Below are 19585 nucleotides of genomic sequence, written 5' to 3'. Positions count from 1 at the left end.
GCTAACTTGTTTCTAAAAGGACTTTGTAGCATTCATGCAATTTAGTAATGCTATTTTATACTGAAAGAATGTTACAAATGATGATTTCATTCTTGAATCCCAAAGGTAAAGAACACTTGCTGGTAGGTTAGTAATGATACACAAAAAACCCATTCTGGCAACTTTAAACAAAATACATTCCAAAAGCATATTTAGCATTTGTTTGAAATTTATCACATTTTTTACCAAAGGAAAAAATTATAAATAATAACAGATTCAGATAACATTTTTTTTCAATTTTTATTTATATATGAGTTTGTGTTTATGTGGGTATATACCACATGTTGAGAGTACCTGTAGAGGCCAGAAGAAGGTATCAGATACCTGGAGCTGGAGTTACAGGCAGTTATGAACTGAACTCCAGTCCCCTGAAAGAACATCAAGCAATCTGAGCCATCTCCTCCACCCAACATACTGCATCTCCAAAGCCATTTCTCCAACCCTGACCACCTGAGTTTAATCCCAGGAGCCACAGTGGAGAGCTGATACCTGCAAGCTGTCCTCTGACCTCCACAGAGTGTCATGGTATGTCACTACATATCGAATCTTCTTCATACTATTAAATAATTACTCTTTCTACTCTGTGGAGCCTAATTCAACACATTACAAAATAGTTCATTCAGGAGCTAAAGAGATGGTTCAGCAGTTAAGAGCACTTACTGCTCTTGCAAAGGATCTAGGTTTGGTTCCCAGCCACACATGGTGGCTCCTAACTGCCTGTAACTCTAGTTCCAGGCAATCTGAAGCCTAGTTCTGAACTCCAAGGGCACCAGACATAAACATGGTACACATAAATACATGAAGGCAAAAACATATCATAAAACAAAAAATTAGGGGGCCGGAGAGATGGCCCAGTGGTTAAGAGCACTGACTGTTCTTCCAGAGGTCCTGAGTTCAATTCCCAGCAACCACATGGTGGCTCACAACCACCTTGAATAAGATCTGGTGCCCTCTGCTGGCATGCAGGCAGAAGACTGTATACATAATAAATAAATAAAATCTTAAAAAAAAAATTAAATCTAAAAGAAAAAAAATGTTTTTAAATAGTTCACTCACTGGTAGCAGAAACCCTCCCAAAAGCTGGGGATCTACAAACTGAATGTTTACAAAAGTCAGTAATGGAGTTGGAGAGACAGCTCAGTTAGTAAAGTGCTTGCTATATGAGTATGTGAACCTGAGTCTGACCCCCAGCATCCATTCAAAAGTCAGTGCTGTGGAGGCAGAAACAGGGTCTCTAAGGTTTCCTGGCCCACCAGCCTAACATAATTGTTGACCTCCAATTCCCAGGGAGAGACCCTGTTTCAAAATACAAGGTGGATGGCCCCTGAGAATGACTCCAGGCCTCTGCATGAAACACTACCCCAAATACATACACACAGTATCAATAATAACACTACTTAGATGTCAATTTACTCTGTAACAAGTAGACTTTTCTAACTCACTACTGATTCTCTATAAAAAGACAATTCTGGAGCTAGAAAAATGGCTCTGTGGCTTAAGAGAGTTGCTGTGCAATCCTGACAACCTAAGTTCACTCCCCAGAATCCACAAAGCTGTCCTCTGACCTCCATATATGCACCATAGCAAAAGCGAACACACACACACACACACACACACACACACACACACACACACACACACACACACACACACAAAGAATACATTTGTTCTTGAAAGAAAAAATAAGGCAATTATATGGCTTTAACTGATCCCTATATGCCAGAGCTCTACATGAAAATTCCTCTACTGTTTGAAGCTGAATGAGACTTAAAGTTTTCCATCTCATCAAATCTTTAAACTTTGAAAAATCTTGATTTCAACATGTAGGCTATAAGAATATATATTTTAGATTCAACAAAGGTTATCAATCTCATGTAAAAGTAATCTTACCACTTCTTGAACTAAACTGATTAGTTCCATGAGACGTCGACGAAGTTTGGCTACCTCTTCATTCACTTTAGTGACATGCTGTTCATAAATTTCTGCCAAAGGTTTAAACGTGTGTCCACCATGCTACAGAAATCAATATGAGTGGTGTGAGAAGGTTTCATACACTCCAACTACATTTATATTCCTCTTTAACAATATGGACAATGATAAACTGGTAAATGTTTTCAAATGAATTTCAACCTTTTATATCACCTTTATTTTCTTAAAATAAGCCAGTGCTTGCAAAAATTACCTAGACAATGCAGCAATGCTATAAAGAATCTAAATACTAGACATTAAGAAAATAATGGACACAGTCACAATAAAACATGCCTTTAATCCCATCATGTGGGACAGAGAGAGATGAATCTCTGAGTTCAAGGCCGGCCTGGTCCACATAGAGTTCTAGGACAGTCCAAAGAGAAATGCTGTCAGGGGTATCTTGTTTAGCAAAAGCATCCTACTATGATCTCAAAAAAAAAAAAAAAAAAAAAATGTGGATTTTTTTGTTTATTTATTTTGCATGTATGACTGTTTTGCATGAATATATGTATATATACACCACATGTATAACTGGTGTCCCACAGATATCAGAAGATGTTAGATACCATGGAACTGGAGTTACAGACAGTTATATGGATGGAGTTACGGATGCTTATAAGCCATCAGGTGGGGCTGGGAATGGAACCCAGGTTCTCTGCAAAAGCAACATGTGCTCTAAACTGCTGAATCAACTCTCCAACTATATGATGTGGATTTTTTTTTTTTTTTTCTCAAGACAGGGTTTCTCTGTGTAGCCTTTGCTGTTCTGGAACTCACTCTGTAGACCAGGCTGGCCTCAAACTCAGAGATCCACCTGCCTTTGCCTCCCAAGTACTGGGATTAAAGGCATGTGCCACCATGCCTAAGTGATATGGATTCTGAGGATGACTATTGAGCCTCTTATAAAACTTGTTTAGACATCAAATTGTGGTAACTTAAAATTTTCCAGTCAGTACATCAGAATTCAAACTCAGACAAAGATCTCTGGATTTAGCACTACTCAAGCAGCTCAAACTGCCATGCTGTCTATAGAACATACTGCCTTACAGCAACAGAATGACCAAGTCTCATAGTCTGTTGGGGAACAATCCTGGTGTACACTATGAATATATATTATTCTCACTGATTGGCCAATAGTCAGGCAAAAAGTATAGGTGGGGTGATCAAACTGAAGATACAGGGAGAAAGAAGGACTGAGGCAGAGTCAAGAGAAGATGTAGAAAAGCGAGATGAACATGCCATGCTAATAAAGGTACCACCACGTAGAAGAGCATAAATAAGGAATATGGGTTAATTTAAAATGTAGGAGCTAGTTAGTAATAGGCCTGATCTATTGGCATTTACAATTAATATAATAAGCCTCTGTGTGGTAATTTGGAAGCAGCTCCTAGGACAGAAAAACTGCATCTACAATAGTTAACATTCGACTTAGTAGATAAACTTTTATTTCCTCCACTAAGAATCTATTGTTTTAGTCTAGGGTAGACAGATAACACTTTGTTAAAACACTTTTTTCTAGCATATGGGAAGCTCTAAATCTCCAGTACTGACAAAACCAAAAACTCTTATTTTGTTTAATCTCAACCTATTCGTGTTGCTGAACTAAATACAGATAATGCAATTGAATATTATGTAACGGAACATAGCTAATAAGCTGATAGGAAGACTACTATGAATGCTTCAGACTTGATAAAGGTAGGTTAGCATAAAAATCTTTTTTTAGCCAGATATACTACATACCTATAATCCCAGCACTAGGGAAGCTGAAGCAGAAGGACTTAAAAGTTTAAGGTCAGCCTGGCCTAGACAGTGAGATCCTGTCTCAAAAAAAAAAAATCTTTTAAGCCAAGCAAGGGAGTATGCTTGTAGTCCCACCTCTGGATGGAGAATGCTGGGAACAGTGAGGGTCTCTGAACAAGATTAGAAAGAGAAACTAAAAAATAAGAATGTTAAGACGGCGTTGGTGGCACACGCCTTTAATCCCAGCACTTGGGAGGCAGAGGCAGGAGGATCTCTGTGAGTTCGAGGCCAGCCTGGTCTCCAGAGCGAGTGCCAGGATAGGCTCCAAAGCTATACAGAGAAACTCTGTCTGGGGGGGGTGGATTAGATAATATAGCTATTTGCACTCTCATTACTTCAGAAGCATCTAAAGTCTAGAGATCAACTGACCAGTACTCAAAGTAAAGACACTGGTCCTGGGTTGGAGATGTAACTCACTGGTACGGCCCTGGCCCAGGCAGCATAAGGCTCTAGGTTCAATCGCTAACACCACAAAAAAAAGGAAGGAGGAAAAAGAAAACTAAAAGCTAAATGTGAATATATATTTTATAGACATTAAGCAATGAAAGCAAACTTTCCATCCATGATACAGGATATACCCATCCTATTTCAACACTCCTGACCAAAGAGCCTCTTCATACAATACCTATAAAATGCATAAAACCTACATTTTTCATCCAACAAAGTAAAATAATATGTTATTCCATCAAAATCAACCAATTAAATAAATGCCTCTGGTCTCTAAGCCAAGGAGAACATGCTGAATTTGTTCTGCTCACCATTCCTCCCCAAAGTGCACACTGATGGCAGATACACTTCTTACAAGTCCAGCAAAATACACTAAGTTTTTCATGGTGATTTTCACATCTATACAATATGAAAAGAAAAGGCAGTTACAAATTTTAAATAACTAAAATATAATTTTCAAGAAATTTCTAAGCTAAGGCAAACATCATTTGAAACAGTTATGGCATCATAAAAAAGTTAAAATGTATTCAACAGCTTCTAAGAATTAGGCTAAACAATTACACATGGACAAAATTGTAAAAGTGCTTTTTTCATTAATAAAAATTTTAAACAAGCAAACTGCAGATTTCGTTCTAAATAAAATACACATACCAGTTCTTTTCATCACTATATACAATAAATGCTATCTACTACTGCTTAATAAAAAGACTGTCATATTAATCTTTTAAAAAAGCACATGTATGTATATGTATACAACTGGCCAATAACAAACACGATATACCAACTCCACAATGTCAATACCAGATTATCATTAGAATGAACAATAACTTAAAAACTTTCTCTTAATACAGATGTTCACATATAAAACAATAAAGTTCAATTGTGCTACAGAACTGTGCTCTCCCCAAAATTCTTGTGTTGAGGCCTTAACCTCCAAAGTCACACAGCAAGAAGGCAGCCATTACAAGTCAAGGATAGAAACTTCACCAGAAACCAACCCTTCATCAAGCACTTTGATCTTGGATTTCCTGCCTCTAAAACTACAGAAGGGAAAAAAATCACCCAGTCACCTACCAATCAATTTAGACCCTTACTTTACATGATAATCCAAAATAACCCCAAATCTTGGTATGGTGGCACACATTGTAATACACTTAGGAAGGTAAGACTCAAAATTAAAACAAAAGACTGCCAGATTAGGAAAATTCCTTTTATGAGAGGCACTAATATATAATGTAAAAGCCCATCAAAAAGAACCTTTCCAAATAGTGATATCTCATCATCCCACAGGGAAAAATATTCAAGAGGTCACTAATGAAATGTCATTATATTTACTCTTTTTGGTATGAACACCACACCACAATGCTAAAAAAACAGCCTTAAGAGTTCAGTTTAGCCTGGCGTTGGTGGCACACGCCTTTAATCCCAGCACTAGGGAGGCAGAGGCAGAGGCAGGTGGATCTCTCTGAGTTCGAGGCCAGCCTGGTATCCAGAGCGAGTGCCAGGATAGGCTCCAAAGCTACACAGAGAAACCCTGTCTGGGGGAGGGGGGGTGGGTTCAGTTTAGCAAACCAGGCATGGTGGTAAACACCTTAAATCCCAGCACGAGGGAGGTAGAGGCAGGCAGAGCTCTGTGAGTTCCAGGACAGCCACACAGAGAAACCCTGTCTTGAAAAACCAAAAAAAAAAAAAAAAAAAAAAAAAAGTACAACTTAGCAAAAACAGTAGTAGAAATAATGCCCAGTTTTATTTAATTACGGACTAGCTAGGCATCAGCTGAGCATAGAGGCACAAACCTGTAGTCTCTATGCCAGGAGACTGAAGGAAGGATAAACTACAAAATGATTTCAAGGTCAATCTGGGATACATAGCAAAAGCCTGAGGCAAAAAAAAAAACAGCCAAACAAAGAACAATTCAGTTTAGCCTCCTCCCATTTCTGTGGTTATTTCCTTTTCTTCTTTTTAAAAAATGATTATTTATTACTTAAAATTATGTGTACATGTATCTATTTGTGGATATGTTCATTCAAGTGCATGTGCCCATGGAAGGCAGAGACACTGGAATCCCCTGGAGCTGGAGTTACAGGTAGTTATGAGCAACATGACATGGGTGATAGGAATCCAATTTGGGTTCTCTGCAAGAGCAGTATGCACTCTTAACCACTGAGCCATTTTTCTACCCCCATGGTTCTATTTCTATAAAAAAATAATAATAATAACAACAATATGTTAAACTTAATAGTATAAAATACTGTGTATAGTCATTTTTTAAAAAATTTGACGTTCCTGGAATCTCTCCTAACTTTCCAGCTTTGATCTGTTTCTAATAACCCTCTAGATATGATCAATATCTGTAAACATGCAATGTAAAATTACTCATCTTTTTTTTAATCCAAAATTTGCTTCCATTATAATTTCTAAAAAGAACATAACATTCTATTATTGCTGTGTTCCCGTTAATCAGCTAATCAGAAATAATCTATTCATTTGCCTTTAAATAATCTAGCACAGTACTTTGTACACCTATGTGGGTGAGTGGTCATGAAATAAAAGTTAAACAATATAGAAAGAAAAATTTTAGCTATTAAGCAACAAATGAAAGAATTTAAAAGGTTAACATTAACTTTCTCACTTACAGATAAAAGAGAACTATCAATATAGTGTCACTAGGTCTAGAAGTTGAAATCAGTGAGCATGCTTGTAGTCCTAGGTCAATCCCCAGTACCCCATACACAGACATTCTTGAGCAAGTACACACAGAGGCAATTATTTAAATATATACATACAGATACATAAAGTGTCATTAAAGCAACACATAGCATAACCTATTAATTACTGAACAGAAAGACCAAGCACATACTTGTCCTTCTCGTTTTCTTCATGCTTGGTGAGACTGCATAGTTGGAGAGTATCAAGCTGCTGTGTCACTTCTTCTGCCCAGCGACAATTAACTAGTTCCCGTAACTGGAGTGGAGCACTGAAAAAAAATCCATACACATTATACGTTCTAGCTCAGACACCCAATATTTTTCTAAAATAAGTATTCCTCAAGAGAGAGTACAATATTATTAAAACAGAAATAAAAGCCAGGTATGAAAAAGTGTATCTGTAATCTTATCACTAAGGCTACAGAACTGCAGAATTCAGACCAGTTTGGGTGAAATAATGAGTTCCAGGCTACATAGTGGGGGTCTGGGTCAAAAAAAGGAGGCAATAAAAAGTACACTTTTTTTTTTTTTTTTTTTTTTTTGGTTTTTTGAGACAGGGTTTCTCTGTATAGCTTTGGAGCCTATCCTGGCACTCGCTCTGGAGACCAGGCTGGCCTCGAACTCACAGAGATCTGCCTGCCTCTGCCTCCCTAGTGCTGGGATCAAAGGCGTGCACCACCAACACCCAGCTGAAAAGTACACTTTGTAACTTATTTTTATCACATTCATACATTACATGCACACATGACAAAATATACTAACTAGAGAATAACAATGATAATTCAGATTATAATTTTTTTTAAATATCTTAGCCTAAATTGGACTACACAAAATGATAGCTATAGGTCTGGAGTACAGTTTAGTGGCAGCATGAGTTAATTCCTGGGTTCAAGTCATAGACCACCAAAACAACAACAAATTAATGGCAATCTCTGGCCAAATGTGGCTATTTCATTAAAAAAAAAAAGAAGAAGAAAGAAAGAAAGAAACAAACAAACAAAAAACAAAACAAATGGTAACATATGCCTATAACCTCAACACTCAGGAATCTGAGGCAAAGCCCACCTGGGCTACATAGCAAGACTGTCTCACCAAACAAATATAAGTGTCACTAGTCACATCAGACACAAGTGAAGTGTTCCATAGGCACATGTAGCTGGGGGCCACACTAGACTGTATGTGGAAGAGTACAATCACTTACACCAAGTTCTCATTCACAATGCTGCTCGCCTCATAAACTAATATGAAAAGGAAACAGAAGAATAAAAGGGGGCATCCTGTCACTGTTGCCTAAATAACCAGAAATAGAAACAAGTGAAATGTCTCTCATTATGGACATAAACTTATAAAGACAGTTATCAAACATGTTTAAGTGACTTACACACCATCAGTGAAATATTCCCAGTGATTGGGGGGGGGGGAGGGGGGTAAATCCTATAACTGCAGGACATGAGTATCAGGAGTTTAGGTTTACCTTATAGGTGGAGGCCAGCCTGGGCTACATGAGAATCTATTCCAAAGAGTAAACAAATGACAAGCAACAGTGTAGCACCAGTTATGACAGGTCTTAATAATAAAAGCCCAGAGTCAGATATACAAGAAAATGCTGAGAGATCAGAGACACAAAGGAGCAAACCACAGCCCACCTTACTTACCTCAGTAACTTCCAGGCTGAAAACAATATAAGGTACTACCTCCTCCAGCCTTATCACTTCCTCCTTCCACCCAGATATATCACTTCCTGTCTGTCTGTACAGACCTCTATGGTTAACTAGTGGCTATCTCCACCCTCTGATCTTCAGGCAAGTTTTATTTGTTAAGAGTATAAACAAGATATCACTAAACAAGAGACTCATAAACAGTAAGTACTATATTTGTCTGGTTTAAGAAAAGATATATAGGGGCTGGAGAGATGGCTCAGAGGTTAAAAGCACTGGCTGCTCTTCCAGAAGTCCTGAGTTCAATTCCCAGCAATGACATGCTATAACCATCTATAAAGAGATCTGGTACCCACTTCTGGCATGTAGGCACACATGCTGGCAGAACACTATATGCATAGAAAATAAATCTTATTAAAAAAAAAAAACTGCAAGATGATGGTGGTTTGTATCTTTTTTTTTCCAGTAGTCAGGAGGCAGAGGCAGGTGGATCTCTGTGAGTTAGAGGCCAGCCTGGTCTATAAAGCAAGTTCCTAGACAGCCAGTACTACACAAAGAGACACTGTCTCAAAAAACTAAAAAAAGAAAAATCAAAAGGTATGTAAGCGCATATACTACACCATTTGTATAGAAGAATAGCATGCCTGTCCATTTCTTCTGAAAGTGATTTTCCCCCAGTTGATAAGGTCTCACACTATAGCTCAGGCTGGCCCCACATGCATGGCAAACGTCCTGCTTCATCCTCCATAGTTTTAGGATCACAGGTATGAGCTACCAAGCCCTGCTTACATCTTTTGTTTAAATTAAAAAGAAAAACAAGGACACAACACTACAATCACACATAATACATTCAGCATAAGATTTAGCCAAGTATACAGTTTCTGTACTTCTGTGCTGCTGAATAATCTTTCTGTACACTATGAAAATGTGTTGTTCTTCTTGTTAGTAAAAAGCTGACTGGCTGGGGCTGGAGAGATGGCTCAGAGGTTAAGAGCACTGGCTGTTCTTCCAGAGGTCCTGAGTTCAATTCCCAGGAACCACATGGTGGCTCACAACCATCTATAATGAGATCTAGTGCCTGCTTCTGACCTGCAGGCATACATGCAGACAGAACACTATATATATATAATAAATAAATCTTAAAAAAAAAAAAAAAAACTGATTAGCCAATAGCCAGGCATCATCTCCAGGGCAAAGAGAATCCTGGGAAGAAGGGTGGAGTCACAGGAGTCACAAGAGACAGTAGATGAACATGCCATATTGAAAGAAGGTACAGCCACGAAGCAAAGAATAGATAAGAAATACAGGTTAATTTAAAATATAAGAGTTAGCTAGTAACAAGCCTGAGCTATTGGGTGCACATTTATAATATTAAGTCTCTGTGAATTTATTGGGGAGCCAGCAGTGCCAACAAAAACTCCATATACACTTCTGTTTCTAAATCTACTCATCGTTTTCTATTTAAGTTATTCCTAAGGAAAAGAAATGAGGAAAGCTGCAAGAGTGAAGGGGGAAGGGAGAGTTTTCCTTTATATATCCCAGAGCATCCTCTGACCCCATGGCTTTTTTCTTTTACCATTTTCCATATACAAACAGTGAAACACTTACCGACAATGAGGACACTGAGCTCTCTGCTCTGTCAGCCAGCGCTAAAGAGGCAAAATAATTAAATTTTCATTATAAAAACACCATTACTTTATATATATCTAATCATTATAAACTACATTTAATGAGTTTAACTCTCTAGTGCCTAAATTTATTTTAGAAATACAGAAATAACAGGCAATCTACTATCTCTCTAATCATTATCATGACAGGGACAAATTTTCAAAGGGACAGAATTTATCCCAAAATAGTTAAGAGTCTACTCTCCCAGAGGAAAGCAAGTAATTCTAGGGCTAGTTAGAACTCACAAAGATGTAATCAATACCATCACTCTACCCTCAAAAATAAGCCACAGTAGTTTTTCTTTCTAGCTAATTACAAGCCATGGGGTTTATGGTAGTACCAAATTTACTTTGTAAAAAGCAAACTAATTCTAAGGTAACCATTATGGGCATGTAAATCAGACCAAAAAACGTGAGTAAGCACTATGGCGACTACAGCCAGGCCTCCTCAAGTCTTAAGTATATTATGGTTTGGTAATTTAAACACCTAGAAATTTTACTTTCCTTGTAACTATGAAATTTCTGGAGACAATAACGTCTCTAAACGGGTGACAACTCCGAAGGTAAGGAAGCTTGCTGCTAAGCCTGAAGACATGAGTTTGAATCCCAACTCTCACCTCCATGGTGGAAAAAGAAAACTAACTCCCATAAATTGTCCTCTGACTTCCATATGGTGTCCATCCTCCCACACACACCCCCACAAATAGATGTAATGAAAAGCCCAAATTTTATTAAGTTCATGCATGCATGTGTGTACATATGTGTGTATGCCATATTTGTGCTGGTGACTGAGGGAGCCAGAAGAGGGTACTGAATACCCTGGAGCTGGAGTTACAGGCAGCTATGAGGCTCTAACAGGTCCAGCCCATAATTTCATCTTTTAAATTACTCCTGAGGCTCAAGGTGGTGACACATGAGCCTTATCCTAGCACTTGAGTGGTAGAAACAAGAGGATCACAAGTTTGAGGCCAGTCTCTTTTACATTGTGAACTCTAAGCCAGCCAAGACTACACAGCCAAGACTCTGTCTCAAAATCATCAACAAAAATTATTACTGGTTGGGAACAGTTGTAATCCATCCATAAAACAAGTACTTGGGGGTTGAAGAGATGGCTCAGCAGTTAAGAGTATTATCTTCGACCTGAACAAGGAGGAGTTCATGGACCCCAGACTGATGGCTGAGAGGCTACCATGGGACTGATCCAGACCCCCTGAATGTGGGTGTCAGTAAGGAGCCTCGGCAATCTATGGGGCCTCAAGTAGTAGATCAGTATTTATTCCTGGCATACGAACAGACTTTGGGGAGCCCATTCCACGTGGAGGGATGTTCTCTCAGCCTGGACACATGGGAGAGGATCCAGGCCTTGCCCTGGATGATATGACAGGCTTTGGGGATCCCCCATGGAGAGCCTCACCTTCCCTGGGGAGTGGAGGGGGGATAAGGTGAGAGGTTGGGGAGGGCTGTTGGGGGTCTGGGGAGGAGGGGAGGGAGAGGGAGCTGGGATTGACATGTGAAGCAGACTTGTTTCTAATTTAAATAAAAATAATTTTAAAAAAAAGTATTAGCTGCTCTTCCAGAGTTCCCAGCTTGAGTCCCAGCTCCCACATGGGGCTCACAACTCTAACTCAAGCACTTCTTTTGACCTCCTCAAACACCAGGCATGTAAGTGGTGCACAGACATACATGCATGCAAAATACTCATACACTTAAAAGAATACACTTGGGCTAGAGAGATGGCTCAGCAGTTAAGAGCCCTGGCTGCTCTTCTTGAGTTCAGTTCCCAGCATCCACACGGCAGCTCATAACCATCTATAACTGTATCCTACAGAATCCAAAGACCTCTTCTGGTGTGCAGATGTACATGCAGACAGAACATCCATATACATTAAAAAAAAAAATACACCCAGGGGCTGGAAAGAGAGCTCAGTAGTTAAGAAAACTAGCTGCTGGGCAGTGGTGGTGCATGCCTTTTATCCCAGCACTTGGGAGGCGGAGGCAGGTGATCTCTTTGAGTTTGAGGCCAGCCTGGTCTATGGAGCGAGTTCCAGGACAGCCAGGGCTGTTATACAGAGAAACACTGTCTAGAAAAATAAAACAAAACATCACTAGCTGGTCTTCCTGAGTTCAATTCCCAGCAACTACATGATGGCTCACTACCATCTATAATGAGACCTGGTGCCCTCTTCTGGCCTGCAGGGATACATGCAGTCAGAACACTGTATACATAATAAATAAAAATACACCCAAAGCAGAGAGATATTAAGACTCTGAACACGTTTCTATAAAAAGGTTAATGGCTATGGTGGATGTTCTTAATTATCAACTTGAATAGCTTGAGAACCACCGAGGAGACACACTTCTGGCTGTGACTGTGAGGCTATTGAGAAGTTTAACTAAGGAAGACAGACCAAGCCTGAATGTGGGTGGCACTATGACATGGACAGGGACCCTCCACTGAATGAAAGGGGAAAAGGAGAGTGAACTTGGTACCTGCATTTCCCTGCCTCTCCTTTTTGACCATGGGAGTAATTCCTAGCTGCTTGCCTCACATGGCAGATGGCATGGCTGGATCTGCTTCTGCCACCATAACTACCCCACCACGATGGACAGTATCTTCAACCTGGATGCCAAAAATATGCCCTCCCCAATGTAAGGTGGTTTTGTCAGGTATGTGGTCACAGTTATTAAAAAACAAAAAAACAACATAAGCCTTTCAAACTTTGTTTTAATTATCTGGCAATACAATCTGAGGTAAAAAAAATCCTACAGAGCCTACTCTCAAAATGAGTTATTTATCACTTTGATCTCCCAGCAAAGATAAGCTTTAACATTAAATCAAGAGAGACTCCTAAGGAAACCTTAAAGAGCAATAAAACACTCAAGCAATTACAATGGCTGAGGATGTAGCTCAGCTGGTGAGAGTGTTTATCTAGCATGCTCAAGGACCTGGGTTCAATCTCCTACACTGACTAAATTGGCATGGTGTCATACTAGCACTTGGGATATAGAAACAAGGAAAATCAGAAGTCAGCTTGGCTACATAGTGAGTCAGAGGCCAGCCCGGGTTATATGAGACCCTAGCAAAGAAAAGGCTAAAATACTAGTTACTGTGCAAAGAAAGCAAAGATGGAAAAGGAGGGAAGAGCAAATAGAAAAGAATCCTTCTGATCCTGGTAATCTTAAACAAGAGTTCTTTGGTCTTCAAGCACAAAGGAGGATGGGGTCAGGTTTCTTCCTCTAAGCAGACCACTCTTCTACTAAAGGCATAGCTTTCCATACCTCACTTCAAGCAGTGGTCCCAGTTACACTTCTTCAGTCACACCTTATGATCCTGTAACTAAGCCTTTAAATGTCTCCCACTGTATTCACTATATTCATCAACCTTTCTTTAACTAGAAAAATTTCATTCATCATTTAGATTTTAGTTTATATGACACTTCCTCACAAAAGCTTCCCATGAATGCCACAAATTTTTTCTTTTGGTTTTTCTGAGCCAGGTGCTATATAATACACTCCAGGTTAGTCTTGAAATCGTTATGCAGTTCAGGCTAACTTGTTCCTACCCAGCCTTTTGTGGGCAAGAATTTAAACACCATGCTTAGCTAGACAGTTGTACATACCACTACTGTGGTAGTCTGAATGTAATTGGGTCCCACAAGCTCATAAGGAATGACACTATTAGGAAGTGTGGCTTTGTTGAAGTGGATATGATACTGTTGGAGGAGACCAGGATGCTCTCGAACTCAGAGATTCGCCCACCTCTGCCTCCTGAGTGCTGGGATTAAGCAGGCAGATCTATGTGAGTTTGAGGTCAGAGTGGTCTATGTATCAAGTTCCAGGCCAGCCTGAGAGCTATATAAAGAGACTTGTCTTCAAAAAATTAAAATAAGTGTGGTAAGTTTAAAAAGTGCAAATAAATCAAAATTACAGCAAGCTGTTTCCAGAGATACTCACTTTCTTTAAACATTTCTTAGATGTCATAACTTGCTGTTTATTAATCTCCAAAATACTTAAGCAATACAAATTGGTGGCACATGTCTTTAATCACTTTAGAGGCAGAGGCAGTCTGAGTGTGAGGCCAGTCTGGTCTAAAGAATAAATTCCAAGACAGCTGGTGCTACACAAAGAAACCCCATCTCAAAAGAGCCCCCCCAACCCACGCCAAAAAAAAGGGGTTTTGGTGCTATTGGGCTGAAGGAATGGTTCCATAGCAGACAGTACTAGCTTTTCCTCCAGAGGACCCAGGTTCGAACCCCAGCACCCACATGACAGCTCACAACTGTCTGTAATTCTGCTTCCTGCAGATCTGATGTCCGCTTCTGGATTCCAATAGCACAGCACACATGGTACAGAGACATATATACAAGCAACACACATACAAATTTACATTTAAAAAAATGGTGCTCTATTGAGAAACATTTATTTAACATTTAAAGGGATGCAAAATACAATAATAAAAACGGACATGGTTAATACTTACATTACAGCATATATAAACCAAATACACAAGCATGGTAGCACCCTCTTTAGTCCCAGCATTCAGGAGGCAGAGACAGGTGGACCTCTGTGAATTTGAGGTCAACTTGTTCTACATAGTGAATTCCAGGCCAGCCAGAGCTATACTGTAAGACCTGTCTCAAAAACAAAATAGTTGCCGGGCATTGGTGGCGCATGCCTTTAATCCCAGCACTCGGGAGGCAGAGGCAGGTGGATCTTTGTGAGTTCGAGACCAGCCTGGTCTACAAGAGCTAGTTCCAGGACAGCCTCCAAAGCCACAGAGAAACCCTGTCTCGGGAAAAAAACAAAAAACAAAAAACAGTTAACAATAACAAAAACTAAATGCACAACAAAAGAAATACAACTTACCCTAATACAGCTGAAACAACAAAGCTTGGAGCAGTGAGGACACAGTCGTGCATCCCGCAATTTCTCCATACAAATGAAACATCGGAAAACCTCAGCAATGCTCTGAAAACGAAAGATGTACAGTTCCCAAATTACACTAAGTCAAGAAAGAGTAAAGACCATGATAAAAAGACTTCAATCAAGACCAGGCACAGTGGTGCACAACTTTAATACCAGCAATTCAGGAGGCAGTGGCAGTTGGATCTCTGCCAGTCTGAGACTCTACATAGTGAGTCCCAGGCAGCCCTGGGCTACTCCGTGAGACCCTGTCTCAACAAAGTAAGAAAAAAATTCACACAGCATTTACACTTACTTGACAAATAATGCCTCATTCTTAACTATAATCCCTATCAGAATTTTGGTTAAAATTTTTTAAAAAAAATTAAAAATACTGTTAAATATAGTTATTGTATATTTTAAGTTTATTTTTGCAGTACGACGTTTGTTTTTACTTCATCCCAGAAGAATTAAACCCTCCTGAAACCAAGAAAAGTTTGCAAAACCTTTATACAACTTTCACAAAAGCAATTAAATAGAAAATTACACATGATACTAATCATGACTGCAAGCCAGAACCTGACAGAAGTGGACTCTAAGACCATTGGATGAGCCGGGTTAATCTCAAGCACAGTTCTCAGTAAGTCACCCCCTCCCCTTTTTTTTTTCCTTCTACGAGACAGGGTTTCTCTGTATAGCCTTGGCTGTCCTGGAACTAAGTCTGCAGACCAGCTGGCCTTGAACTCACAGAGATCCTACTACCTCTACTTCTCAAGTGCTGGGATTAAGGGTGTGCACCACCAACGCCGGGTCCCCTTGCTTTTTAAAAGCAAAATTATGTAGTATTTTAGTGTCTGAAAGGTTCAAATTTTAATTATTACTACATAGCATATTGTATTCCAAAAAAAAAAAGCAATCATTTTAGACGCTGCAAGCCTTTATAGAAATTTCCCAACCATGAAGTCATCTTCCAAGAATCAAGGCTGGAAACCAGTCTTTAAGACAGTAGAGTATGAGAAAGCTGTGTGTATTACAAAATGTACATCTGAGGATGAAAAAAAATGTTTAATTATTCCGAGCAAGTCGTGGCGAGAAAGCAGGGCAAGTCCTTCCGATGAATTTGCACTTTTGCTCTGGAAAAGCTCAACGTGCAAACAGGGACCAGCAGAGGTGCCAAGGCATCGCTGCAAACTCCCAGCACCTGACTGCGGAACAGCTTCAGCACCTGGTACCCCGAGGGCACCCCGAGGGCAGCAGAAGCACAGGGCCAGCCTCCCTCGGCGACCGGCAGAGGCTGCCTCCCACAGGGAGGGCGAGAGCATGGCGCCCCGAATAGAAAAGGTTCCCTGGTGGCGAGGAGCCCAGCCGCCACCCTCCGCAACGCCCCTCACCTCCACACTCTGCTCGTCCATGGCCTCCCGCTCTCGGCGGGGCCCTCGGCGACCCTCGGAATCCGTGATGTGAGCTGTCAGCCGCCGGCCCGAGATCGCCAGGTCAACTGCGCCCACCTCAGCAGGCCCCCACAAGAGTGCCACCTCCGTGCCCCATCCAGTCAGGTTCCACGCCGGCTACCCCCCATTTCGCCATTTTTATCCGCGCGCCAGCCCTGGGGCGGAGAGGCAGGGCTAGCGGTAGCCGCAGCGCCTCCCTCCCGCCTCAGCCGCCGGCGAGCGTCCGCGTGGGAGCCCCGGCCCACGTGACGCCCGCGCGCGCGTCTGGAACCGCCGCGGGGCGAGTCCGCGGCAAAACCGGCGTTGCAGAGAATTCGCAAACACCAACGGTAACCAGGGCAGCTAGAGGCGCCGCAGCCGGGCCGGCGCGGTGCGCACGCGCACTCGGCCGGCCGCGAGGGGCGGGGCGGGACGGGCGGGGCGGGCGGAGCGGGAGGAGAGGCGGCGCCGGGTTCCCGCGGTGCGCGCCGCACACGAGACTTGGGGAGGCGGTGCAGCCGAAAGATGATACTGGCGCCGGCGCGGTATCCCGAGACTCTCAGATTTTACGGTATCCCGAGACTCTCAGATTTTACGGTATCCCGAGACTCTCAGATTTTACTGCCCGGGAGGCTGCAGCCACCTCTGTGCGGGTGGTCCTTAGTTAGAAGCCACGCCCCCAAGTAGTAAGGCCTGGGAGATTTGCGCTCTCCGCACCTTCTGTGTTGATCCCAGTGGTCTGTGGTTCGCTTTGGGAAACTGTGGAGCCCCGGACTCGTGATTCGGGTGTTTGTTTTCCTCCACTGGGAGGAAACGCAACATTTATTTATTTATTTATTTATTTATTTATTAAGACTCCATTATATCATACTAAATTCAATACGAAAGCTCCAATTGGGATAAACAGACGATCTCTTTTGTTTGGCTTATTATTTCTCTGTATTTCATATTGGACTGGATATAGTCTCGAAGCTTCCTGAATGTCACTATTTCATTTGAGAGCTACCAAGTCAGCTTCTGATTTTGGTGAGAGAAATGGACCCACGTCACACCCGGAGTCTGACATAAAAAGACTGTGTTCAACTTTCCTAGGCGATCCCCTCTTAATTTCTTGCCCGAAATTGAGGGTGTGTGAGACAATAGGCATAGGTCTATTAAGTTTAAAATTGAATCTTAAATCATTACAAAGTTGTTTATAAACTCCAATCTAGAGAATTAATAATCTAAAAAGAAACTTCTAGTGATTAGCAACAATTTTTTTCATTCATTTAGTTCATAAATAAAGTCATGCACAATTATGATACAGAATACAGTATCTTCACAATGGCATGGCTAAATTAAACTAATTAACATGTTATATCACACATATTCATCATTTTTGTTTTGAAAACACTTAAAGTATACTATCTCACAACTTTTAAAATATAGCATATTGTTATCAACCATATTTCTCATGCTCTCAGTAGACCTCAAGACTTCAGAGAGTCCATGCCTCTTGTCCAACTGCAGTTTTATACCCTTAAACCAATCCTTTCCCCATTGTTAAAAGACCCACATTGAAGCCTAATAGCCACAATTCTGCTTTCTGTTCCCATAAGTTCATCATTTCTAGGTTACACATAAAATTGAAATTGTGTGACATTTGTCTTCCAGTGTGTCACTTTTTTTTTTTTTTGGAAAGCATATAACTTTACTAACTAAAGATGAAATCAAATTTGCATGCACAGGTGAGCACTAACTGAAACACCTTGGATTCATCACATATTTGAGTTTCAATTAGCATATATATATATGTATATAGTTATATTTATATAAAAAGAGCAATAATGGCAATATGTTATGCATCAATAGCAGCAACAGCTTTTCCAGGTTCTGTAGTCCTTTGAACAAAATTGTAGAGACATCCAGCACACTCCATTTTAAAAAAAACAAAAAACAAACAAAAACAAACAAACAATAACAAAAAAGTAAAAAACAAAATCCCAGAAGACAGCACAGTTCTGTTCTCTTGTGGTACTTGGCAGCATTTTTTTTTTTTTTAATTAGTTTCTCAGTCATCATCTGGGAGGAAACCATTCTGAGCAACATCATTAAAAACAGCTCTGATAGGGCTGGAGTGATGGCTCAGAGGTTAAGAGCACAGGCCGTTCTTCCAGGGGTCCTGAGTTCAATTCCCAGCAACCACATGGCGGCTCACAACCATCTGTTATGAGATCCAGTACCCTCTTCTGGTGTGCAGATATACATGGAAGCAGAATGTTGTATACATAATAAATAAATAAACTATAAAAAACCAGCTCTGATAAAGCATGGTCACTACTGTGTATCATAAAGCAGGTCCACATATGAGTGAGTACATATCATGTTTGTCTTTTTGTGATTGGGTTACCTCGCTCAGAATGGTTTCTTCGAGTTCCATCCATTTTCCTGCAAATTTCAAGATTCCATTGTTTTTTTTCTGCTGAGTAGTACTCCATTGTGTAAATGTACCACAATTTCTCTATCCATTCTTTGGTTGAGGGGCATCTAGGCTGCTTCCAGTTTCTGGCTATTACAAATAAGATTAGCAACAATTTTCATAGATTTATTTTTATGTATATTATGCTTTATCTCCATGTACACCTGCTTGCCAGAAAAGGGCATTAGAACCCATTATAGATGGCAGTGAACCACCATATCATTGCTGGGAATTGAACTCAGGACCTCTTGAAGAGCCACCAGTGCTCTAAACTGCTAAGCCACGTCTCCAGCCCCTGCAACAATTATTTTTATTACATGAACCATAAACAAGATTTGTGGAGGCTAGACAGATGGCTTAGAGGTTAAGAGCACTTGCTGCTCTTGGTGAGGACCAGTTTCTAATCCTACCTTTGGACTCACAGCCTGTAACATGAGCTCAAGTCCATCAGACATGTTCTTCTGGCCATCTCAGACTCCAGAAATCATGTGCACACATATGAACA

At 40.6% G+C, this 19585-nt stretch overlaps 1 protein-coding gene across 11 annotated transcripts in view; it reads right to left on the bottom strand.

Annotated features, from left to right (window-relative positions):
• Trim37 (tripartite motif containing 37) overlaps positions 1–17006 on the bottom strand; it is a 117298-nt gene extending 100292 nt beyond the window's left edge. For 5 of the 11 annotated variants that reach the window (XM_027426335.2, XM_027426338.2, XM_027426340.2 and 2 more), the window contains exons 1-6: positions 16584–17005; positions 15157–15258; positions 10232–10272; positions 7118–7234; positions 4569–4656; positions 1930–2052 (exon numbers count right to left, since the gene is read on the bottom strand). In XM_027426335.2, the coding sequence (XP_027282136.1) occupies positions 1930–2052; positions 4569–4656; positions 7118–7234; positions 10232–10272; positions 15157–15258; positions 16584–16604 (492 nt within the window). In that variant the 5' untranslated portion in view covers positions 16605–17005. Of the gene's footprint in view, positions 1–1929; positions 2053–4568; positions 4657–7117; positions 7235–10231; positions 10273–15156; positions 15259–16583 lie in introns of all 11 variants that reach the window. The other 6 variants (XM_027426331.2, XM_027426333.2, XM_027426334.2 and 3 more) reach the window with 3 other exon arrangements.
• Between the last annotated feature and the right edge of the window lie 2579 nt (positions 17007–19585).

This window comes from Cricetulus griseus, chromosome 7, assembly GCF_003668045.3.
Source record: "Cricetulus griseus strain 17A/GY chromosome 7, alternate assembly CriGri-PICRH-1.0, whole genome shotgun sequence".
In the NCBI taxonomy this organism is placed as follows: Eukaryota; Metazoa; Chordata; class Mammalia; order Rodentia; family Cricetidae; genus Cricetulus; species Cricetulus griseus.
This window is presented reverse-complemented; position numbering and strand designations above follow the sequence as displayed.